A 26,979-nucleotide genomic window follows, 5' to 3' on the forward strand; every position below is an offset into this window, starting at 1 on the left:
GCTGAGGATGACCTGATTAGGCCAGTCGGATTGGAGATCACCCATGGCATATGGTCATGATAGTGACTTTGGTTTTGCTGTGTCTTGCTGATTTCAGGGCTCTGTCATAAGTGTCTGTTAAGTTTTGCTATCATCTGCCCAGAAATGTATCAGTCAGATGTCTTAGATTAGATTACTTTACAGTGTGGAAACAGGCTCTTGGGCGCAACAAGCCCACACCGACCCTCCGAAGAGCAACCCACCCAGACCCATTCCCCTACATTTACCCCTTCACCTAACACTATGGGCAATTTAGCATGGCCAATTCACCTAACCTGCACATTTTTGGTCTGTGGGAGGACCCCGAGGAGTCCAGGGGAGAACGTGCAAACTCCACACAGACAGTTGCCTGAGGTGGGAATTGAACCCGGGTCTCTGGTGCCGTGAGGCAGCAGTGCTAACCACTGTGCCACCATGCCGCCCATTTTAAAGACGGTGAGAACAGGTTGAGTGGTATTGCTAACTCCTCCATCTCCAGTCTATCAGCCACTCTACCAGTATTGTATCAAAGAGTATTCCAGGATATCAAGTTCAAAACAGATGCATCCAGTCAAGCCATGAAGATCAGAGGCTTTGTGACCAGGATGTTATCAATTGCATACATGTTGCAATCCATGTGTCTACAAGCCAGCCAGGTGTATCGTTAATCATAATGGTTTGGCCTTTCAGGGTGCACTTTGTAAGACAATCCTATAAGCATGTGAGTGAAGTTTCCAAATAGTTGACTTTATCATCTAATCACCGCTGCTTTGGCTTTTCCCATCTTTCTTTACCCTCAGTAGGTTACTACTTGGTGTAAGGAGCATCCTATGAAGAACTGGCTGCAGACATGATTGTACCACTGAGGCATGTGAGATACCATCTAACTACATGTACCGCAATCCAGCAACTATTTAATTGTACAAAGTGTGGTTCAGGTGAATTGCTGGGCCAGCATTTATTGCCTGTCAGATGTCTTGCCCATCCCTGGTTGCCATTGTGAGGGTGCTGATGAGATGTCTTCTTAAAAGTAGTGTTTCATGTAGGTAGATCTACAATGCTGTTAAGCATGGAGTTCCAAGATTTTGTCCAGCAATAGTGAAGGAATCGTGACATATTTCCGATTCAGAATGTTGAGTGGCTTGGAGGGGAACATGCTGGTGGTAGTATTCACATGTATCTGCCAACCTTCTCTTTCTAGTTGGTAGTGATTGTGGGTTTGTAAAGTGCTGTCTGAGGAATTCCTGCAATGCATCTAGTAGATTGTATACATTGCTGTGACTGAGCATCAGTTATAGCTCTAAGATGAAGTTACAGAATGTTTGTGAACATAGTGGGAACGAAGCAGTCTGCTTTGTCTTGAAGGTGTCAAGCTTCTGAGTGTTGTTGGAGCTGCACTCATCCCGGTTATTCCATCATAGGTGTAGATGGTGGACAGGGTTTTGGAGAGCAAGGAGGGAAATCACTTGCTACAAGATTCCTGATCTCTAACCCACTCTTGTAAGTCATGCTCTAGAGCCACTGCTTAGCCATTTTTAATTCTTTGTTATTGTGCACAAAGGCTTGAGTATGGTGCCAGTGAGTGCACGGTGGTAAGGCAAGAGATAATGCTTTACTACCTGTAGTTTGTAAATGATAAGAAAGTGAGTTGAGGTGAAAGGGATTAGATTACTTACAGTGTGGAAACAGGCCCTTCGGCCCAACAAGTCCACACCGACCCGCCGAAGCGCAACCCACCCATACCCCTACCCCTACATATACCCCATACCTAACACTATGGGCAATTTAGCATGGCCAATTCACCTGACCCGCACATCTTTTGGACTGTGGGAGGAAACCGGAGCACCCGGAGGAAACCCACGCAGACACGGGGAGAACGTGCAAACTCCACACAGTCAGTCGCCTGAGGCGGGAATTGAACCCAGGTCCCTGGCGCTGTGAGGCAGCAGTGCTAACCACTGTGCCACCGTGCCGCCCTAAGTTGCCGTGAGTTGTGCAAAACCAGCTTAGGTAGGAAGATAGTGTTATGGACCAGACCAGACCCCCTTCAAAGTGTTTTAAGAAGGTAGCCTAGACTCTAGCGTTCTCTTATTTTTGAGGAAAATGTAACATACTGTGTTCTAGATACAATTTGATTGGTCAAACCCCTACTTGATATAAAGCAAAATACAATTCATTTAAACACTACAGTTAATATACAGCAAAAGAAAGAAGAACTTAGAATACCTTTAAAACTATTGGGCAACTTAACAGAATACCAGATACAGTAACTATTGCTAGTTAACTGTTCCCACATAGTAATGTCCCTTTGGCAAAAGGGTAAATTCAGAAAAACAGATTTTGTCACACATGTAATCTAGCAGTCTAGGAAGAGAATCCCCAGCTTCTGGCTGTAATCGAGAGAGGGGAAAAAAACCTTGCACTTCTTCAAGCCCACAGTTATAACAGGGAGGCCTCTGTTAATTAAACCAAACACGCAGAGAAAGCTCGCCTCACCTTGTAATCTGTTAAAATATGAGTGACAAAGGACTCCTAAATTTCACTATTTAAAGGAAAGAACATTAATTTATTTCCCAAGTCTAACAGTAAACATTAAACAAAAAGTATTCATAAATCTAAGTCCCCCTTTCTCTTAATTGCTTACTATCTGACTCCAACTCAATAAAATTATGTTGTTCCAATAAGACATTTACTAAAGTTGCATTAACTTAATCTCAAAATCACACAGTCTTTGTCTTCTCCACTGTCTTCAATTTTCCTGCTGCCGATCTCGCTGGATCGTCTTTTTTTTTACTGCGGATAGACTTTATATGGAAAGGTACCTTTGATCGAGAGTGTTTTCTAATTTCTTTGAGAGCAAGTTGTTAGATGGGTAATTAGCTCTCTGGCAGTTTCTCTCTCTTCAGCAATTGCTGTCTGATCAATTTTCAAAATATCCGCATTCTTATAGCCCCAACATTGGTTCATCTCATTGGTTCGATGTTGGCAAAACAATAAATTCAAACTCAGTTGGGTTTTAGTATGCAGGGGGGCATAATTTAAACTGGTTAAATTTGAATTGTTGTCAAAACAGCAATCAAAACTCAGGTATCCGCTTCAAAGTCTAATGTTATATATTTTCAATTTTCCAATACACTCTGGGACTGCCATCTAGTCATAGGCACAGGTACTTGTAAATACTTCGTTCAGAAAAGCATTCTTTCTCTCTGGAAGGTACAATACACATCTTCAACTTCCATAACGCCTTCCCCCTCAGAAAAAAAATCTACCAACATAATGAAAAGAGGGCTTTTTTTTCTAATTCTTAATCCCATTACTGTGAAATATATATGTCATTAACCTAAGTTATTGGAATCGATACTGTCCAATCTTATCTGCACCTTTTCTTTTAAATGCGCAATAATGCATCTACTATCATATTTCTACAACCTGCAACATGTATGATATGTAAATTAAAAGTCTGTAACATAAAACTGCAACGAAATAGTCTCATACTTTTGTCTTTAATTCTGTGGTCTGTGTACACAACTATCTCTGACACATTTTTGTCACGTAGACATTAAGATGTTGTAAGGCCAGTGCCAAATTCAAAAATTCTTTCTCGATGGTAGAATACTCTCTCTGGTGGGTGTTGAGTTTCTTTGAGAAGTAGCCAATTGGCGATCAATTCCATCATCATCATCCTGTAGCAGAACAGCTCCAACTCCTATATCGCTAGCATCGATTGCAATTTTGAGGGGTTTCAAAAAAATTGGTGTAGCTAAAACTGATGCGGTGGTAAATACAGCTTTTAAGTTCTTAAATGTCTCCTGGCATTCCCAAATTTTGAGGTCTGCTTTAATAAATCTATCAGTGGTGCCACCATGTTGTTGAAGTTTGGAACAAACTTCCAGTAGAGTCCGCTTAGTTTCATAAATCAAAGTACCACTAACTTCGAGGATGGCCATGGAAAATCCTTGACGGCCTTCATTTTCACATTCCTTGGGGTCAGCCCTCCATGTCCAATGTTATGTCCCAAGAACGTCACTTCTACCTTCGTGAATTCAGCTTTCTTTAAGTTCATTACCAGTTTTGCTTCTCATTGTTCAAAGAGCTCTGCCAACTCTATCATGTGATCTTTCCATGACTCATTAAACATCACAACATCACAACATCACCCAATGACATGCACTATTTGTTAATCTGTCCACAATTCACTTCATGAATCTTTAGAATGTGGCTGATACGTTCTTCATTCCAAAAGGCATCATTTTGAACTGATATAGCCCATTTGGGGTTACAAACGCAGAAACTTCTTTTAGTTTCTCTGATAAAGGTATCTGCCAATAACCATGCAGTAAATCCAACTTTATGCAGTAAGTACATTGTCCAGGAAAAAGTGAGGTCTGCAGATGCTGGAGTATCAGAGCTGAAAATGTGTTGCTGGAAAAGTGCAGCAGGTCAGGCAGCATCCAAGGAACAGGAAATTTGACATTTCCAGCAACACATTTTCAGAAGTAGATTGTCCAACCTTGTTATTGGATAGGAGTCTGATTTAGTTATGGTGTTGACCTTCCGATAGTTGACACAAAATCATTGAGTCCAGTCAGATTTGGCAATTAATATGATCGGTGAGCTCTAGTTGCTCTGACACGGTTTGATAATATCTTTGTTGAGCATCACACCCACATCATTCTGGACACATGTGGCTTTGAGAGGATTAAATCTGTAGGGGTGTTGTTTCATCGGAACCAATTCCCTACTTCACTTCATGGACAATAATATTAGTGCTTCTCATTCTATTCCTGCATATGTCCTCATACTCTGCAACAAACCTTTCAATTGGGTTCTTTGCACCTGAGACAGATAGCTCACTATCCTATCCCATTCCTCAAGAGCTTCCTCATTATTTAACATATTTTGAGGTACGTCAAAATCCACATATAGACTTGATTCCTTACTCTACAGGGCAATAACTAAACCTGTTTCTGCAGTTCCTTCTCTCTATTATGACAAGGTTTCAGCATATTCACATGACATACCCGATCCAGTTTTTTTTTCCTATCCGGCATCTTTACGAGATAGTTCACCCGACTCAACTTTTTCTCAATTTGATAGGGACGAGTAAACCTGGCTTTGAAGGGATGTCCTTCCACTGGTAACAATACTGGCAACAACAATAATGTTGTCGAGGAGAATAATGAGATATAGGCTACTAGTCTAGGTGGGATTGAGGTTCACAAGGAAGAGGTATTAGAAATCCTGCAGAGTGTGAAAATAGATAAGTCCCCTGGGCCGGATGGAATTTATCCTAGGATCCTCAGGGAAGCTAGGAAGGAGATTGTCGAGCCTTTGGCATTGATTGTTAAATCGTCATTGTCTACAGGAATAGTGCCAGAAGACTGGAGGATAGCAAATGTGGTTCCCCTGTTCAAGAAAGGGAGTAGAGACAACCCTGGTAGACCACTGAGCCTTACTTCAGTTGTTGAAAAAGGTTATAAGAGAGAGGATTTATAATCATCTAGAAAAGAAAAAATTGATTAGGGATAGTCAGCACGGTTTTGTGAAGGTTAGGTTGTGCCTCACAAACCTTATTGAGTTCTTTTGAGAAGGTGAACAAACATGTAGATGAGAGTAAACCGGTTGATGTGTTGTGTATGGATTTCAGCAAGGCGTTCGATAAGGTTTCCCACAGTAGACTATTGTACAAAATGCGGAAGAATGGGACTGTGAGCGATATAGCAGTTTGGATCAGTAATTGGTTTGCTGAAAGAAGACAGAGGGTGGTGGTTGATGGGAAATGTTCATCCTGGAGTCCAGATACTAGTGGCATACCGCAAGGGTCAGTGTTGGGTCCACTGCTGTTCATCATTTTTATAAACGACCTGGATGAGGGCGTAGAAAGGTGGGTTGATAAATTTGTAGACAACACTAAGGTCGGTGGAGTTGTGGATAGTGATGAAGGATGTTGCTGGTTACAGAGAGACATAGATAAGCTGCAGAGCTGGGCTGAGAGGTGGCAAATGGAGTTTAATGCAGACAAGTGTGAGGTGATTCACTTTGGTCGGAGTAACCGGAATGCAAAGTACTGGGCTAATGGTAAGATTCTTGGTGGTGTAGATGAGCAGAGAGATCTCGGTGTCCAGGTACACAGATCCTTGAAAGTTGCCACCCAGGTTGACAGGGTTGTTAAGAAGGCATACAGTGTTTTCACTTTTATTAATAGAGGGATCGAGTTCCAGAACCATGAGGTTATGCTACAGCTGTACAAAACTCTAGTGCAGCCGCACTTGGAGTAACATGTTCAGTTCTGGTCACTGCATTATTAGAAGGATGTGGAAGGTTTGGAAAGGATGCAGAAGAGATTTACTAGGGTGTTGCCTGGTATGGAGGGAAGGTCTTATGAGGAAAGACTGAGGGACTTGAGGCTGTTTTCATTAAAGAGAAGGTTGAGAGGTGACTTAATAGAGACATGTAAGATAATCAGAGGATTAGATAGGATGGACAGGGAGAGCCTTTTTCCAAGCATGGTGACGACGAGCACAAGGGGGCACATCTTTAAATTGAGGGGTGATAGATATAGGACATTTGTCAGAGGTAGTTTCTTTACTCAGCGAGTAGTAAGGGTATGGAGTGCTTTGCTTGCAACGGTAATAGATTCACCAACTTCAAGTACATTTAAGTCATCATTGGACAAGCATATGGACGTATATGGAATAGTGTAGGTTAGATGAGCTTCAGATTGGTATGACAGGTCAGTGCAACATTGAGGGCCGAAGGGCCTGTACTGCGCTGTTATGTTCTATAACACTGGTAACTGATAATGGTATCCCCAATTTTAAAGTTTTTGTCTGCTACCTGCTTCATTCAATGCTGTGCCCTCTTCAGATGCTGTTTAGCTAACTCACCTACTTGGTTTAATTGCTCCCACACCTCAGATACATAATCCAAGTGTGAGATCTTCAACCTTAGTTCAATCAATTTTTCTTTAATTAGTTTCAGAGGCCATCTCACTTCATATCTAAATATTAACTCAAAGGGAGTAAATTCAGTGGATTCATTTGGGGCGTGTCCAGTGGCAAACAATACGAATGGAATACCTTTATCCCAATCATTCGCGTAATCCTGATAATATGATGTTAACATGGTTTTCAGTGTCTGATGCCACCTTTCCAATGCTCCCTGGGCTTCAGGATGGTACACACTTGATTTAAAGTGCTGTATGCTTAAATTATCCATGTCTTCCTGAAACAGCCTAACAGTAAAATTAGACCCTTGGTCTGACTGAATCTCTCTGGGTAGCCCATACTGAGTAAAGAAAGGTACTAACTCCACCACCAATCTTTTTTCCTTAATACTCCATAATGGAATTGCCTCCAGAAATCTGGTAGACACATCCATTATGGTTAACAAATAGTTGTTGCTACTCTTAGTTTTAGGGAGTGGACCTACACAATCAATCATAACCCATGTGAAAGGTATTTCAAATGCGGGAATTGGCAACGAAGATGCTGGTTTTATTACTGCCTGTGGTTTGCCTACCATTTGACATTTCACATGAAATGTATAGCAAAATTTAACATCTTTGCGCAGTACAGCCCAATAGAAGTGCTTTTGTACTTTGGCCTGAGTCTTCTTTGTCCCTAGGTGACCACCTACTGGTAATTCATGTGCTACCCGTAATAATTCCTGTCTGTGTGCATCCGGCAACATAATCTGGTACACGTCTGTCCATTTCTCCTCTGCGCTAACCTGCTATGGTCTCCATTTACCACCCCCTGAGAAAAATAACAGGAAATGACATCACCACAGGAAATGACATCACCAACCCAAGGAAACCTAAACACATAGATAAAAAGCGAGCTATACCACCAGTGCTTGATTGGAGGCTCACGTAGTCTGGTGATGAAACGTCTGAAAACGAACCTTCCAGCTTAGCGAACATACTTATATCCAGAACCTCAGCCTGAATTATAAATCTTCTCAAAACTCACTAAAATTATATTAACTTTATCTCAAAATCACAGTTTTTATCTTCTCTACTGTCTTCAGTTTTTCTCTGCTGATCTCCATGAGTTATTGTCTTTCTTTTTACTGCGAATAAACTTTACTTCGAAATGTACCTTTGAAGGAGAGTGTTTTATATTTTCTTTTGAGAGCAAGTTATTAGATAGGCAGTTAGCTCTCTGGCAGTTTTTCTGTCTATGACAGTTGCTGTCTGACCAACTTTCAAAATGTCCTCCTTCCTATAGCCCCAACATCAGACAGTCTCATTGGTTCAATGTTGGCAAAACAATAAATTCAAACTTGATTGGGTTTTAGTATCCTGCAAAATCGAAACTGGTTAAATTTGAATTGTTGTCAAAACAGCAAACAATACACACATATCCATGTTACATGGTTTCAATTTTCCAGTACGCTCTAGGACTACCATCTAATTGTATACACAGGTGCTTGAAATCTCTCAGTTCAGAAAATTGTTGCCTCTCTCTTAAAGGTACAGTACAGAATAACCTCTGTATTCCGACTGTCAGTTATCCGAATTTCGGATTATCTAAACAAGATCTCAAGGTCCCGTAAAAACGTTATCCTTTATCTGAACAATCAGTTATCCGAACAAAATACTCCCTGCCTGTCCCGTTTGGTTAATCGAAGTTGCTGAACTTCAACTTCATAACACCCCACAAAGCAACTGCTTAAGGGCGGCACGGTGGCACAGTGGTTAGCACTGCTGCCTCACAGCGCCAGGGACCTGGGTTCAATTCCCGCCTCAGGCGGCTGACTGTGTGGAGTTTGCACGTTCTCCCCGTGTCTGCGTGGGTTTCCTCCGGGTGCTCCGGTTTCCTCCCACAGTCCAAAGATGTGCGGGTTAGGTGAATTGGCCATGCTAAATTGCCCGTAGTGTTAGGGAAGGGGTATATGTATGGGTGGGTTGCGCTTCGGCGGGTCGGTGTAGACTTGTTGGGCCGAAGGGCCTGTTTCCACACTGTAAGTAATCTAATCTAAAATCAAAAACAAAACTAGAAATCCTGGTCTGTGAGAGCCTACCACACCATTTCAGGCTGCTTCTATTGTTTCAACTTTGAAAAAAACTCAAGACCTCACAGCTATTTATTCCAATGATTTCGGTAGATCGCTCAGTGCCTCTGCCTTACAGCCTCTGTTTAAAAAAAAACCCAGGACATATATATAACATTCCCTCTAAGCATGCAAACATTCAGTTTTTTATTCCCGCCACTGAACGCTTCCGTTTTTCTTTATCAAAGTTATGACAATGCATTGACAATTGTGTTCTCTTGTCCTGCCACATGTATAAAGTTCAAATTGAGTAACTGCAATAATAAGCTCCATCGAAGCAGTTTGGAATTTTTGTCCTTAAATTTCTCCAAACTCTTGAATGGGTTATGATCAGTAGGTAGAATTGTCTCAGGCACATTATTGGAAATATAAATGTTGAAATGTTGGCATACCAAATCATAGCTCAGGGTTTCTTTCTTTAATCATGAAGTATTTCCATTGATCATTTATTTTTCAGAAAAAATGCCCAGTAGGACTATCTTTCTTCTTATTATCTTCTTGTAAGAGCACCAACACCCACATCACTCGCATCGATAGTCAAGTTGAATGGCTTGCTTGACTTAAGTGTGGCTAACAATGCACCAGCCATTAACACAACTTTCAGGCTGTCAAATGCCTTCTGACAGACTCCTGTCCACTAAAATTTTCTATACTTCTTCAGCAAGTCAGTCAGTGGAACACCACACTGCTAAAATTTGGGACGAGCTTCTGATAAAAACCGTACAATCCCAGGAATTGTAGTATTTGATTAACCATCTTTGATGGTTGGGAAACTCTCCAATAACCTTTGTTTTCATATCCTGTGGGGCATTCTGTCCATATCCAATGACATGGCTCAGAAAAGTGATTAGATTACTTAGTGTGGAAACAGGCCCTTCGGCCCAACAAGTCCACACCGACCCTCCGAAGAGCAACCCACCCAGACCCATTCCCTTACATTTACCCCTTCATCTAACACTACGGGCAATTTAGCATGGCCAATTCTCCTAACCTGCACATCTTTGGACTGTGTGAGGAAACCGGAGCACCCGGAGGAAACCCATGCAGACGTGGGGAGAATGTGCAAACTCCACACAGACAGTTGCCCGAGGCAGGAATTGAACCCATTTTGGCACTGTGAGGCAGCAGTGCTAACCACTGGTCTAAAAAAGTGAGCCATGTGAACTCACTCTTGAACAGATTTATCACCAAGCCTGCCTCCTGAAGCTGATCAAGCTATTCTGATAGATGCTGCAAATATTTTTTCCACGTGTGACTAAAAATTAGCAGGTTATCGATGTACACCACACAATTGCATAATCTAGAAATTACTTCATTGGTTAATCTTTGAAATGTCGCTGGCACATTTTTCATATCAAATGGCATGACTTTAAATTGGTATGGTCCATTTGGTGTCATGAAAGCTAAAATTGGTTTTTTGCTCTTTCAGATAAAGGTACCTGCTGGTATCTTGTTGGAAATACAAGTTGCTTGCCCTACCTTCTCAATGTGGTCTTCCAAATGCGGAATAGGATATGAATCAGATTTTGTAACTTCATTGATTTTTGCATTAGTCCATTCATTGGTTAACATCTGGTTTTGGCAGTAATAATATGGATGGGCTCCAGTTGCTGCAACTCACCGATTATGTTGTCTTTTGAATATGCCTTTAATCTCTGTTTGAACCTGTGCCAACTTTAGAGGGTTAAGTCTAGGAATGTTGTTATAGGAAAGGTTAACAACATTTCTTATACTTACATAATGCATAATTAGATGAGTACTTATTCCCTCATAATTCCCCATGTGATTATAATACTGTCAGGTCATTTTGATTTTCGTATAGAAGTTAACTCAATAATTTATCCCAATTTTTGAGAACTTCCTCATTGTCCTATTGAATTTGAGGAATGTCAAATTCAGAATCATCTGACCTTGGTTCGTCACTCTGTGTTGTAACCAGTAACCCATTCTCCTTTTTGCCTTCCTTCCCAGTCAAAACTTGACACACACACACTGAGTTTTCTGTATATCTAGTGTTCTTATCAAATAATTCACCTCAATCAATCTCCTTTCTATTTGAGAAAGACTGCTAAACCTCACTTTTAAAGTGTCACCTCCTGGAAGTAACACTAACTCTATAACTGCACCAGTAACATTGCAGATTTTTGATGCCACCACTCCTTGCAATTCTGAATGGTACACATTGGTTTTGAATGGTTTTAGTCCTAAGCTATCCATAACTTCCTTGAATAATTTTGATGTAAAATTTGACCCTAAATCTGATTATATCTTTGTGTGTAGTTCACATCACGTGGAAAATTTGAGTAATTCTTTTACAGTCCTTTTAGCCATGATATTGAGTAATGGAATGGCTTCTGGAAATCTAGTGGGCACATCCATTATGGTCAGCAAATACTGATTCCCACTTTTTGTTTTAGGTAGGGTCCTATGCGCTCAATTAAGACTCTTGTAAAAGGTTCTTCAATCGCAGAAATGGATATTAAAGGTTTTGGTTTTATCTCTGTCTGAGATTTTCCCAATTATCTGACACATATAACAGGCCCGGCCAAATTCAATCATATGCTTATGCAGTCCAGGCCAATAAACATGTTTTTGTATTTTGGCTTGAGTTTTCCTTACTCCCAAATGAGCTCATACTAGTAATTTTGCAATATCCCTTTTCTGTACTCTACCGGTAAAACAACTTGGTGAACATCTGTCCATTTTTCATCCATTTGAATGCACATTTCCCCATCAAGATGTTATTTTTAAAATAGTAAACATTCTGGGATACACTCAGATTCTTCTTCAGTGTATGCTTTTTGATACAACTGCTTCCGATTCCATCTTTCTGTTGTAATTCACTTAATTTTTCTGAGTTAAAAATATCCACTTTGTCCTTCACCTGTTTACATTTTTTCTCAACCATTTGATGAAACATGATCTCTTATAATTATACTTCAACTTCCTTATCTTTATCTTTTAATTTGTCCTTCTGATTTAACCTGTGGCTTTGTGACCTTTTTATTCACACAGTTAGGAAACAATTCCAGGATATACTTCCTGTAACATCTCAGTTGCCTGATGTACTTCTAGCTTTTCAACCACAGTAGGCATCACTCCTATCTGTAATCCAGCTATATCATGATCAAGGATAAATTGTATTCTTGGAATTCACCAAACTCTCCAAACTCGCTTCATGTAATGGAGCACTTCTCACCTCACTGTGAATTCCACATATTACTATTTTTTCTGGCAATAGTCCTTCTGAATTACATATTTTCTCAGCTCTTACTATCAACGATTGACCTGCTCCCATATTTCATAAAATTTTAATTTCTTAACTGCTCCTTCTAGCATAGACAAGTAAATTCTTTAAGACAGGTAACGGTGGCACAGTGGTTAGCGCTGCTGCCTCATAGCGCCAGAGACCCAGGTTCAATTCCCAACTCAGGCGACTGACTGTGTGGAGTTTGCACAATCTCCCCGTGTCTGCGTGGGTTTCCTCCGGGTGCTCCGGTTTCCTCCCACAGTCCAAAGATGTGCAGGTTAGGTGAATTGGCCATGCTAAATTTCCCGTAGTGTTAGGTAAAGGGGTAAATGTAGGGGAATGGGTGGGTTGCACTTCGGCGGGTCGGTGTGGACTTGTTGGGCCGAAGGGCCTGTTTCCACAGTGTAAGTAATCTAATCTAAAAAAAATTCTTCTCAACCAGTCCCTGATCAGGTTGTACATTATAATGCATTCAATTTCTTTTTAGCTTCCACTGTATTTTCCTTTAATACTTCAAAAGAGCTCACTGGCTTATCCTGTTTTCCCACATCTATCTTCCCATTGCTTTTTCTAAGTCACCCACACTGTGGCTTCATGTGGCCCACTTTATTGCAGTGAAAATACCTGAGCTTTTTTTTAACTTCTCTTTCCCCCTATGGGTTTCCTTTTTACCCTGTGGTAAACTGTCTTTACTATCTTCAATAAGATCTTCTTTTCCCTTAGTACCTAAGAATTTCTCTATCCAGAATTTATTTTCCTCACAGATTGACATTGATGTTGAAAGCCAAATGTTTATTTATGAATGAACTTATAATCATCAAGCATTTCTGCTGTTAATCTTGCAGCTTTAACTCTTTGATCTTCCACATGAGGTCTCAGTCTTCAGGAAGTGAATTTTTGACCTCCCCCAAAATAATTATCTCTATAAGAGTATCATATTTTCAGTGCCCTTATCCACCTATCAAAATTACTTTGATCCTTTCTAGCTCAATGTATGTTTGACCAGGTTTCCTCCTTAGGTTCCTGAAACATTGTCTGCAGGCAGGTAAAAACAATGACTGCAGATGCTGGAAACCAGATTCTGGATTAGAGTGGTGTTGGAAAAGCGTAGCAGTTCAGGCAGCATCCGAGGAGCAGTAAAATCGACATTTTGGGCAAAAGCCCTTCATCAGGAATAAAGGCAGCCTCAAAGGTGGAGAGATAAATGCGAGGAGGGTGGGGGTGGGGAGAAAGTAGCATACAGAACAATAGGTGAGTGGGGGAGGGAATGAAGGTGATAGGTCAAGGGGGAGGGTGGAGTGGATCGGTGGAAAAGAAGATAGGCACGTAGGACAAATCATGAGGACAGTGCTGAGGTGGAAGTTTGGAACTAGGGTGAGGTGGGGGAAGGGGAAATGAGGAAACTGTTGAAGTCCACATTGATGCTCTGGGGTTGAAGTGTTCCGAGGTGGAAGTTGAGGTGTTCTTCCTCCAGGTGTCTGGTGGTGAGGGAGGGGCGGTGAACGAGACCCAGGACCTGCATGTCCTTGGCAGAGTGGGAGGGAGAGTTGAAATGTTGGGCCACAGGGTGGTATGGTTGATTGGTGCGGATGTCCCAGAGATGTTCCCTATAGCGCTCTGCTAGGAGGTGTCCAGTCTCCCCAATGTGGAGGAGACCACATCGGGAGGAATGGATACAATAAATGATATTGGTGGATGTGCAGGTAAAAGTTTGATGGATGTGGAAGGCTCCTTTAGACCCTTGGATGGTGGTGAGGGAGGAGGTGTGGGCGCAGGTTTTGCAATTCCTGCGGTGGCAGGGGAAGGTGCCAGGATGGGAGGGTGGGTTGTAGGGGGGCATGGACCTGACCAGGTAGTCACAGAGGGAATGGTCTTTGCGGAAGGCAGAAAGGGATGGGGAGGAAAATATATCCCTGGTGTTGGGGTCCGTTTGGAGGTGGCGGAAATGTCGGTGGATGATTTGGTTTATGTGAAGGTTGGTAGGGTGGAAGGTGAGCACCAGGGGCATTCTGTCCTTGTTACGGTTGGATGGATAGGGTCTGAGGGCGGAGATGTGGGATGTGGACGAGATGTGTTGGAAGACATCTTTAACCACGTGGGAAGGGAAATCGCAGTTTCTAAAGAAGGAGGCCATCTGGTGTGTTCTGTGGTGGAACTGATCCTCCTGGGAGCAGATATGGCGAGGGGAGAGGAATTGGAAATACAGGATGGCATTTTTGCAGGAGGTAGGGTGGGAAGAGGTGTAATCCAGGTAGCTGTGGGAGTCGGTGGGTTTGTAAAAAATTGTCGGTGTCAAGTTGGTTGTTATTAATGGAGATGGAAAGGTCCAGGAAGGAAAGGGAGGTGTCAGATATGATCCAGATAAATTTAAGGTTAGAGTGGAATGTGTTGGGGAAGTTGATGAATTGCTCAACCTCCTCGCAGGAGCACGAGGTGGCGCCGATGCAGTCCAGACCAGAGGGGTAGCCATGGGCATCCATATGGGCTTTTCGTCTCTTCCTTTCTTCTGCAATGGTCTTCCTCTCTTTTTCTAATGCTACGGCTATTCTTTCCTTTAGCCTCCACTTTTAGTCATAATGCAAACTGTTTCATTTAATTTTTCTCTTTCTTTTGCCTATAATTCAAGTGGCTTCATTTGCAACTGAATTTTAGTCTTTTCCAAAAATTCTAATGGCATTTACAGCAATTGTAAATGTTGAGCTATTGCTGCAATTACCTCCCGTTTTCGCAAGGACAAAGGCAACCCCAGCTCTAGCTGGTCTGCCACTTTCAAAAACTGTGCCTTGCTCACTTTCTGTAAAACTCCAGGAGTGACTTCTTTCACCCCCAGAAAACTCATTGACTGAAAGGGCCACTACTTCACAAGGTACATTCTGTTTAAACTAACCAAATTCAACATGTGAAACACAAGACATTAACATTTGCCATTCAAGCTCAATAATCCTAAACCCAACCTGGCATTAGAGATTTTGATCCTGACCAGACCCCCTTAAAATATTTTAGGAAGATAACCTCGACCCTGATATTTTCTTATTTTAAAGGCCAATTTAATATGCTGTGTTCTAGATGCAATTCGATTGGTCAAACTACTGGACATTAAGCGAAATAGTATTTATTTAAACACTATAGTTAAAATATCACACAAGAAGGAAGACCTTAGAATAACTTAATTCTATTGGAATACCTACAGAATAATAGATACAGTAACTACAATAATTAATGGTTCAAAAATAGTAACATCACATAAACATTTGGCAAAAAGGCAAGTTCATAAAAACAGTTTTTGTCTCACATGCAATCTAGCAGACTAGGAAGAGAACCTCTAGTTTTTGGCTATAATTGAGAGAAGGAAAAGAAGCTCCCACTTTTTTAAGCCCACAACAACAATTGCTTAAAATTAAACCAAAAAACTAGCTAAAATCTAAAAATGCTAGTCTGTGAGTGCTGGTCACTCCCATCCAGCTGCTTCTGTTCCAACATTTTAAAAAGAAAACCTCATCGCCTCACAAGCTGTTTACCCTAGTGGCTTTGGTAGATGGCTTGGACCTCTCCCTTACAAACTCTCTTCACAAAAAAAGGACAAAATGATCTATTAAAGCACAGCATTGTCACAGTGCTGGCAACAAATGCCAAAACCACCTTGGATGTAAGCTCTGTTATGACTGCTTCAATGATGTTGAGCGTGGTCTCTTCCATAAGGGTAAGGAACATGCATCCATGCTTTTTTGTACTGGCAAAGATGCTGCAACCTGCAATTATGCTATATCTTGGCCTGTCATTGAACCTGATGCAACATGCATGCGTGATGTCTGTTGTAGTTGCAAAGCTGGCAGTGTATAAATGTATGGGATGTTGGTGTCAAATGTGTAAAGGTCAAGTGAAGCCACAGTTTGCACGTTAGTTTTGAGTTGTGATTAATCAAGAGTATATTGTCAGGAAAGTGAGGGGGCTGTGGTGCATTCAGCTGTGTCTGAAGCTTGTGGTTCATTTATGGATTTGAGGATATACCATATAGTGCATTGACTTGTGTGATATCATTGAACTCTTACAGTACTCTACCCATATTCTTGGGCTCTACTACTGCCATTTATTGTGATGGTGTCAGTTCCTGTTGTGTTTGCTGTGTCTGTTTAGATTAGATTAGATTACTTACAGTGTGGAATGAAATTAATAAGGACTACCTGATTCCTTGAAGATAGAGAGCCTGTCTCCTATATCAAGGCTTTTTTTGCTTTAGTGAAGTTCCCTAAGCTGCTTAAGCACATGCTGCAGCCTGAATTACACATCGCCGTTAGGAGGTGCAGGATGACTTTGATAGCTCAGTTACCTGGATGCCTGATTTGCGATACAGAATGACGCCAACTGCACTGGTTGGTTTTCTGCATGGGTTGGGGTGACCATGAAGGTTCACCTTCTCAACCTTGCCCCTTGTCTGAGGCATGGTGACCTTCCGGTTAAACTCTACACCAGTCAGGTCTGTCTAATGAAAGAACAGCCTTTATCGTTCGGGGGGCTATAGTAACTTTACCTGTGATTTTAGTAGTAGTAGACAACTACTACTAACCAGTGCTCGTCTTGCATGAACTGGTCCACTGGAAACATTAAATAGCACATGTAGCTCTCAGCTGCAGTTTACGATTGTTAAAATTAGCAGAAAATGAACATACAAATTAGGGGCACAAGTAGGCCATTTGGCTCCTCAAGTCTGCTTCTTCTTTCAGTAAGGTCATGGATGATCTGTTTGTCTTGAATTACACATTCCCATCTACATCTGATAACATTTTATTTTGTTGCTTTATAAAGTCTACTCAACCTTAAAAATGTTCAGTGAATTCCCCTCCCTTCTGCATTCCATTAGCGTTTGCAATCACTGCCATAAATGCATAACAGCTTTCTGTGATTTGTACACTTAGAACAACTAGATCCCTTTGCAGCTTGGAGTGCTGCAATTGTTCTCCATTTAGGTTATACTCTTCTTTATTCTTTGTGACAAAGTAAACAATTTCACCTTTTCCCAAATTTATACTCTGTCACATTTTTGCCCACTTACTCATCTATTTGTATCCATCTGCAATTTCCTTATGTCCACTTCACAACAAAATTTCCAAGTTTGTGTCTCCTGCAAACTTAGTTACCAGCCTTTCCTACACACATCTAAGTCATAGAATACTACGACATACAATGTTGTGTCAAACATGATGCCAAATTAAACTAATCCCTCCTGCCTGCCCTTGGTCCATATCCTTCCACTCCTTCCTTGCATGTTTATGTGCTTATCTAAAAGTTCCTAAGTTGCCCCTATTGTATCTGTCTCTAGCACCACCCTGGCAGCGCATTTCAGACTCCTACCACTCACTGTGTAAGCAATTTGCCCCTTACATCTCCATAGAATTTTCTTCCTCGCACCTTAAGTGCATGACCCTGGGTATTAGACATTTGAACTCTGGGAAAAGGATTCTGACCGTCAACCTTATCTATGCATCTCATAATTTTATAGACTTCTATCAAGTTTCCACTGCTCCAGAGAAAACATGCTGCATTTTTCTAGCCTCTCCTTATAGTCTACGATGAGGGACCTTGTTGAAAGTCTTACTAAAATCCATGTAAATAACATGTGTATGACTCTATGACTAAGAAAGGTTAAAAAGAATGTCAAGGCATTCTATACTTACATTAAAAAACAAGAGGACAACAAAGGAGAAGGTCGGACTATTCAAGGATAAAGGAAGGAACTTGTGCTTGGGGTCAGAAGGTGTGTGTGAGATCCTAAATGAGTACATTAAGTCAGTATTCACACAGCAGAAAGATATGGAAGATAGTGAGATTAGTATGGAGCATGCTGATATGCTAGAGCATTTTGAGATCAAGAAATAAGTGGTTCTGTACCCTCATCCATCACCCTCGTTACCTCCCCAAAATATTCAATCAAGTAGTAAGGCATGACCTGCCCACACAAAACCATGTTGACTGTCCCTAATTCGGCCATGCTTTTCCAAATGCTCATAAATCCTATCTCTAAGAATACTCTCCAGTGGCTTCCCAACAACCAATGTGACACTTGCCGGTTTGTGGTTTCCTGGATTATCCCTATTTCCCTTCTTGAACAGAGGAACAACATTAGAGACTTGTTAGTCGTCCAGGACCTCTCCAGTGGCTAGTGAGGATACAAAGATCTTGGTCAAGGGTCCAACAATCTCTTCTCTAGCCTCTCTCAATAACCTGGGGCCATTGGGCCCTGGGGACTGATCTCAATGCTCTTTAAGAGACGCAACACCACTTTTTTCTTGATCTCAAAATGCTCGAGCATATCAGCATACTCCATACTAATCTTACTATCCTCCATATCTTTCTCCTGGGTGAATCCTGATACAGTGTACTCATTTAGGATCTCACCCACATCTTCTGACCCCATGCACAGTTCCCTCCCTTATTCTTGAGTGGTCTGACCTTCTCCCTTGTTATCCCCTTGTTTTTTAATGTATGGATAGAATGCCTTAAGATTCTTTTCAACCTTTCTTAGTCACAGAGTCAAACAGCACAGGAACAGTCCATGCTGCCTATAATCCCAAACTAAACTAGTCCCACGTGCCTGCTCCTGGCCCATATCCCTCCAAATCTTTCCTATTCATGTACCCATCCAAATGTCTTTTAAATTGTAATTGTACATGCATCCACCATTTCCTCAGAAAGCTCATTCCACATGCGAACAGCCCTCTCTATAAAAAAAATTTGCTACTCGTGTGATTTTTAAATTCTTTTCCTCTCACTTTAAAAATGTCTTGGAATTTCCCATCCTAGGGAAAAGACAATTACCATTAGCTATCTAGACCTCTCATAATTTTATAAATATCTATCAGGTCACCTCTCAGTCTCTTATGTTCCAGTGAAAAAGTCCCAGCCTATCCAGCCTTTCTTTATAACTCAAACCTTCCATATTCGGCAACATCCTTGTAAATCTCTTCAGCTTGAACCTCTGCATCTTGATAATATCCATGCTGTAACTGCACAACTAGAACTGGACAAGGTATTCCAGTAGAGAGGAGAAAGTGAGGACTGCAGATGCTGGAGATCAGAGCTGAAAATGTGTTGCTGGAAAAGCGCAGCAGGTCAGGCAGCATCCAAGGAGCAGGAGAATCGACGTTTCGGGCATGAGCCTTATTTCAGTAGAGACCTGACCAATATTCTGTACAACCTCAACATGACTTCCTAACTTCTGTACTCAAAGAACTGAGCAATGGAGACAAGCATGCCAAATGCCTTTTAAACTACCCTGTCTCTATGTGACACAAACTTCAAAGATTAATCTACCTGCACCCCAGGTCCCTCTGTTGTAAAACACTACCTAAGCCCCTACCATTAATTGCTCTCCTAATTCTGCTTCAGTTCGTTCCTGCTTTCTTTATATTCTTCACTGGCCCAGTACAATTTTATCTTCAGAAACTTTATGCATGCTGTTTTTTCCCTTTCTACTAAATTCACAACCTCCCACATTGTTGAGTGTTATCAGAATCAAAATGTTTACTCTGTTTCTCTCCACATATGTAATAGACTTGGTAAGTTTTTCCAGACATTTCTGCTTTTGCTGTAGATTTGCAACACCTGGAGTTCTTTGTTTTCATTGAATGCCTAAAGTGCGAAGGAAGCCATTCAGCCCATCATGCACCAAAAAGCATGCCACCCAGACCTCCCTCCACCCTATCCATGCAACCCTGAATTTACCATAGCTAATTGACTAGTCTACACATCCCTGGATACTATGGGGCAATTTAGGATAGCTAGTCCACCTAACCTTCATACCTTTGGGCTGTGGGAGAAAACCAGAGCACCAGCAGATACCCATGCAGACACAGAGAGAGTGCAAAGTCCACACAGAGATGTCATGTTGCTGTTGTACCGGACATTGGTGAGGCTACTTTTGGAATACGACATACAGTTCTGGTCATCCTTCTATAGGAAGGATATTGTTAAACTTGGAGGTTGCAGAAAAGATGTTCAAGGATGGTGCTGGGAATGCAGGATTTGAACTATAGGGAGAGGCTGAATAGGCTGTGATGTTTACCTCTGGAGCACTGGAGACTGAGGGGTGACCTTGTAGCGGTTTATAAAATCATGAGCATGGATTGGTTGAATAACCAATGTCTTTTTGTAGGTTGGGGTGTCCAAAACTACATCAGTTTAAGGTGAGAGGGAATGATTTCAAAAAGGACCCGAAGGGTGATATTTTCACATAGAGGGTGGTGTGTGTTTGGAATGAGCCACCAGAGGAAATGGTGGAGGCAAGTACAATTGCAACATTTAAAAGGCACTTGGATGGGCATATGAATAGGAAGGGTTTAAAGTGAAGTGGTCCAAATGCTGGCAAACGGGACAAGGTCAGATTAGGATATCTGGTCATCGCAGATGTGTTGGAATGAAGGATCTATTTCCATGCTGTTCAACTCTATGACTCTAAGCTTGGAATCAAACATTGGTCCCTGGCACTGTAAGGCAACAGTGCTAATCACTGTACTGCCAATTATTTATTCTGAGGTTTATTTGGTATGTAAAAGAAGGATTCAAATAAAAACAATGGAGAAAGTCATTGGGCCCTCTCATTCTATTTTTTCGAATTTGATTCAGTATATATTGCATCTTAATTTTACTGGAAAATTTTCTTTTTTTTAGGCAGATGCCCTGTGTGCCTTGGATCTTTTGAGCTGTGCTGGATTGGTAAATCATTTTGGTCGGTCTTTGTCTGTGGAGAAGACTGACATTAGCCCTGTTCTGATGCAGAAAGGAAATACTAAGCTGGCACTGTATGGGTTAGGTGAGATTCTTGAGTTTAGTCTAAACACAACACTCATGTTTACTCATGTCTGCTTTAAGAGCATGCATTTTTATGGTTTCTTTTGTATTTTCTGCAATACCAAAATTCTTCACATTGAGTTAATTATAAAGTGTTGAACCTTACTACGTAACCAAATACAGCAGACAATTTCTCTTAAATATTAAATTAAACATTAAAATCTTTGTGGTGATTTTTTTTGAGATGAGCAGTGGTTCACACCAGCAGATGAACTTGCTCATTAGAACACCTGTGGTTACGTGGCTCAGCAGTTTGTTCCTGCTTCTGAGCAACCTTGCCAGATGTAACCAGCACAACCGTACTAGCACAGACTATCCATCTGACAAGGTCAAGTGGCTAATTCGACTCTGTTTTGTCCTCACTTAGGTTCAGACTAGTGACACTGTTGGGATGTTCTGATCAGTGAACAGGATCCCTCTTAAGGCTACATGTGGAGGCTGAGGAGTGAACTTAGAGGTTTATAAAATCACGAGGGGCATGGATAGGGCAAATAGACAAGACCTTTTTCTTGCGATTGGGGAGTCTAGAATTGGAGTGTATAGGTTTAGGGTGAGAGGGTAAAAATTTAAGTGGCAACTTCTTTATGTAGAGGTTGGTGCATGTACGGAATGAGCTACCAGAGGAAGTAATGGAGGCTGGTACAAGTACAGCATTCAAAAACATCTGGATGTATATATGAATAGGAAAGGTTTTGAAGGATATGGGCAAATGGGACTAGATTAGGTTAAGATATGTGTTCGGCATGGACAAGTTGGACAGAAGGGTCTGTTTCAGTGCTGTACATCTCTATTACTCTATGACTATATCAGCTGTTACCTGAATCTATAATTTTAAAATTTAGCAGATGCTGAGATTTAGAGAAATTATGATTGGGGAGGGGGATAGTCAACAAACTATTTTCAAAATGTTTAGTACAATTGTTTGAGTTCGGTACAAGTAATGCCAATCAGTGTAGTTGTAGGAATTTAAGAATTGTGATTTTAAAAAGTAATGTGTCTTATTTAACTTGAAATCAATTTTGAATTTTGTTAAAGTACTGTGTGTGCTGTATGATTTCATAGGAGCCATCCCAGATGAGCGCCTTTACAGAATGTTTGTAAACAAGCAAGTTACTATGCTTAGGCCAAAGGAAGATGAAGACAGCTGGTTTAACATATTTGTCATTCATCAAAACAGGTAAGAAAAAACAAATAAATGAATGATTTGGTGGAAAATAACATTATCAATCAAATTTAATTGGAAGATTGGATGAGGGGAGAAGATTGAATATCATTGCTTGGATTGATGTCTGCATTAATTTAAAAATTCTGGTGTGATATTTCAGAACTTTTCTTGGTGCATTTGCTTATAATTGAGAAGTCATTAGGTGACATCGGGGAGTTAAAAACATATAATGCCAAATGTTATGAAAGAGAAAGCAGTAAAAGCTTTTATTACTCTGATGTGATGGTATTTGGAATGTGAATATCGCTGAACCACTAGAAATGCTGGAAAAAAACTCCCTTCAAGAAAAAATTCTTAATGAAACCTGCCATTAGTAAATTTTGCCATGATCTCTTTAAGAAATTGAGCTGTTGAAGAAACTAATTTAAAAGTGCAAAAATATTTACTTTTGTGTCGGTAGTGCTTTTAAAGAAGTGAATCAGAAATTTTACACTGGTATTGCGAGTATTTCCATTTAAAAATACCTTTTGTAGATGAATATGATATATTTGAATGTTTATGCAATTTGTTATTTCCTTAACAGGAGCAAACATGGAGCCACTAATTACATTCCTGAGCAATTTTTGGATGATTTTCTGGACCTTGTTATTTGGGGACATGAACATGAGTGTAAAATAGCTCCAACAAGAAATGAACAGCAGCTGTTCTATGTCTCACAGCCCGGAAGTACAGTTGTTACTTCTCTTTCTCCAGGAGAAGCTGTAAAGAAGTAAATGCCTTTTTACAGTCTACTTTGCTAATCTTATTCTGACACAATTGTAGAGATAGTTGAGAGGCATTTCTCACTGTTAGAAATATATTTTTAAAAGTTTGATATTGATTAGCTGCCCTTGTAAACTATTCTTGCAAAAGGCATCTGAGGGATGTTCTCATAATGATTTTAAGAAGAAATTTCAGGATAGGCCCCCAGCAATGATGAAAGAATTATGATATTTGTCTGAATGAAGTTGGTATGATGTGGCTTGCAATCTTTGAGCTGATAATGCTCTGAAAACTTAACTAACTTTCTTCCCACTAAATTAATACTTTGACTTGACATTCGACTGTACTAAATTAGAAATTTCTTGACACTTTATATGTATTAAAGCAAACAAAATATTAAGATATACTGGACTACTTGCTATACAAAATGATTCTTTCAACTTTCGTTTTAAGAAACTGAGAGCTATGACATACACATTCTGCTATTTATTTAGTGGATAGATTTTTTAAAAATCCACAGTAATAAAGTCACAGTATAGCAACCTGTTTATGTGATCCATGAACTAAATATCATTGGAGAAAAAAAAGGATTACCTTTAGTTTCCCTTCCTTGTCAAGTTTGATTTCTCCCACTGATATTTCTGGGTCTGCCATTTGGTTGCAATGACTAAATTGCAGTCTAAAACATATTGAATTTTAAGCATATTTCACTTTTAAGTATCTGTTATCCAGAATTCAAAAAAATGCTGAAGTTGTACTACTAGTGCAGAGATTCATGCACGAAGTATATAAGAAATTTGGATGTAGTGGTCAGCTTACCAATCCTGTCAGATTTATGTGCTGAGTTAATGGTATGCTGTCGAGCAACATGGATTTTAAACATTCACTTCAATATCTGTTGAATTGCTTTAAAGTCTACATAATTGAGTCACAATTAGGTGAGGTCAACATGGATGACATTAATCAGTTTGTTAGTAGTGATATTTATAAAGTTTTATTTCTCTTGATTTTCAGACACATTGGGCTGTTGCGAATTAAAGGAAAGAAAATGAACATGCGGAAGATTCCTTTGAAAACAGTTCGCCAGTTCTTTATTGAAGATGTTGTCCTTGCAGATTATCCTGATATATTTAACCCAGATCATCCCAAAGTCACACAGAAAATAGAGGCTTTCTGTGTAGAGAAGGTAAATCAATAGAATACAGCAAGTCATTTCCCAACCTAAGCCACACTGCAGAAGATGGTGCTGAGCTTATTGTAAGAACTTTTCTCCTAAGATTGCATTTTGTTGGGGGAGCCCTTTAGAATGCTTGCAGTCTTCCTAATTTCTGATGATTTTAGCAGAAGCCTTTGGTTTGACTTATTTTGGCAATGTATGATGCCTGCCATTGGTGATCAGGAACTAGAACAAAGCATGATTGAAATATTTCAAGGAGCTGTGTTAACATACATAGTCATTTTCTAATTTAGAAAATAGGAGCTGAAAAATTTGGAATTGATCTTTGATTTTTTTTTACTGTATTTCCGTAGAGTGATTCAGTTCTTAATGTTTTTGAGTTGGTTCTGCCAAAAACCATTCTTGTTTAGTCAAGGATACTGGTACTAATGATTCTTATTTTTTTCTCTCAATTCCGCACTCGTTTGCAATGTAACAATGTAATAATGTAATCATTTGCCTAAGTATCTTTGGAACCCTAAGTATTTAAGCATAATTAAACTGTATTCTTTACTTGCATTGATGAAATCACTTATTTTAATTGATTTGTAGCAATTGTACTTCATTAAGTTGGTTGATCAAATTCTCTATAAATTGATTTTGTGAGTGAAATTATGACAAGCATCCAACTAGTCTTATTAATCATAAAAAGAAAGAAATAAGAGTATGAGCAAAGAATCCTTTGGGGATATAGCAAACTTTTGGCAGTGTCATTTCAGCAATGTAAGTTCACCTGGTGGACTGGCAGTTTTTTCTACTGAAGGAGCCCTGGCAATGATGCACAAGATTTTGATATATTCTTATGTGCTAAGTATAAATAGGTGGGTCTGACACTTGAATTGAAAAGTTTGGAGCTGGAAAAGCACAGCAGGCCAGGCAGCATCCAAGGAGCAGGAGAGTTAATATTTTGGGCATAAGCCCTTCAGCAATCCTGATGAAGGGCTTATGCCAGAAATGTTGACTTTCCTGCTCGTCGAATGCTGCCTGACCTGCTGTAATTTTCCACAGCCAGACTTTGACTCTTGTCTCCAAGATCAGCGGTCCTCACTTTCTCCTGACATTTGAATTTTTTTGTTATTTTGTTCCCTCAAAGCAATGACAGGCTATAAATATATTCATAAATGACACCAAACATACTATGATAACAGTAATGTATGAAAATAGATTTTGGAACCACCACTAAGGTCACAACTAATGAACTGTTGGAAGTAGTAGGACAGGGGTGAGTGCTAAAACAGCACATTAAGCAGTTTGTATTCCTAAATTGATCTGTATCAATACTTGAGAATGACAACAAATTCCCCACATAGAACGAACTTATTCATGTTGGACTCATAAGCAAGAATCTATCTCCTCCCTTCCAGAGAATGATTTTTTTCACAATTGAAGGCACAGTTCTGAATCTATCCATGCACTTCTCGAAATGCTGTGTTGCTGTAACATGACAACGCTGTAGAAACTACAGTGAATTCACTGAAACTTATTTATACTTACTTATATCAGAATGTTTGCACTATGGTCATATAAGTATGATCAGAAATTGTGCACTTCTATTGCCACAGTTAATTTAAATTTTATTATGGATTGTTTGAGAATGTTTTAGCATACCTAAGTAGAATACGTGATAAATATCTACAGAGCAAATATTGAGACTATTGCAATAGAGACTCTGAACTAGTTTCTATTGGACAATTGTTATTTTGAACTAATTGAATGATAACACACATTGTCATCTGTATTTATCTTGTAGGTGGAAGGAATGTTGGATGTTGCTGAAAGAGAGCGAATAGGAAACCCTCGTCAACCAGAAAAGCCTCTAATAAGATTGAGAGTCAGTATTGTTTTTTTTTAATGGATTAGCCTTTTTTATAAGTTGCAGGTAAAGTGGGTAAGCAGAAAAATGAAAGTAAAGTTAATTTTGAAGAACTAAGATGGTAAGGGTTATTTCTATCATGGGTAAAATATCACGAATAGATATTCTTTTGAGTTGTGTAACATGTATATTCACAATTCTGTCTAAAACACGTTCGAATGCTCAAGGCTCCTAAATAGAATAAAGGCCTGGAAGTAGTAGTGAATGGATCAGTTGAAAGTGTATAATCAATATGGTGAAGATTATTGTTTAAAAGAATAGTAAAGCAAATCCATTATATTATAAAGTTGATTGTCAATTCAATATTGTCATTGTTGTATTACTGCTCATGCCAATTTTAGCTTTGGTTTCTTTTTTTAACTTGGTGAAACCACATTTTGAGTTCTGTTTTGACCTTCTCAAAGTTGGGAATATAGAAGTCTTGGTAAAGGCTCAGTTGTGGGTTCACTAATTTTAGGTACTCTGATACTTGGACAAGAAATCCAGGCCTTTAACTTAGTGATGCTGTGTAGTGGTACAGGAATCACATAATCATTACAGCACAGAGGAGACCATTTAACCTGTTCAAAATGTGCTGGATTTCTTCCCTGAAAGAGAAATTTAGCTAGCTCCTCTTCACAACTGTTTCTACAGAGCCCATTGGAATGTTTCTTTCAGTTACTTACCGAGTCCCTTTTGAAAACTACAACTGAATCTGCCTGGAGCACTCTCTAGCAGGGTATTCCAGATGTTAACCACATAGTATATAAAAGCAATTTTCTTTATTTGATCTTTGTTGTTCTTGCTGACGGCTT

The 26,979-nt window shown here is 40.0% G+C and overlaps 1 protein-coding gene across 3 annotated transcripts in view; it reads left to right on the forward strand.

Moving 5' to 3' along the window:
- mre11a (MRE11 homolog A, double strand break repair nuclease) overlaps positions 1-26,979 on the forward strand; it is a 119,277-nt gene that overhangs the window by 19,423 nt on the left and 72,875 nt on the right. For all 3 annotated transcript variants that reach the window (XM_060825954.1, XM_060825953.1, XM_060825955.1), the window contains exons 6-10: positions 20,990-21,131; positions 22,232-22,346; positions 22,918-23,103; positions 24,111-24,282; positions 26,063-26,143. In XM_060825954.1, coding sequence (XP_060681937.1) covers positions 20,990-21,131; positions 22,232-22,346; positions 22,918-23,103; positions 24,111-24,282; positions 26,063-26,143 — 696 coding nt within the window. The remainder of the gene's footprint in view (positions 1-20,989; positions 21,132-22,231; positions 22,347-22,917; positions 23,104-24,110; positions 24,283-26,062; positions 26,144-26,979) is intronic.

This window comes from Hemiscyllium ocellatum, chromosome 6, assembly GCF_020745735.1.
Source record: "Hemiscyllium ocellatum isolate sHemOce1 chromosome 6, sHemOce1.pat.X.cur, whole genome shotgun sequence".
Taxonomy (NCBI): domain Eukaryota; kingdom Metazoa; phylum Chordata; class Chondrichthyes; order Orectolobiformes; family Hemiscylliidae; genus Hemiscyllium; species Hemiscyllium ocellatum.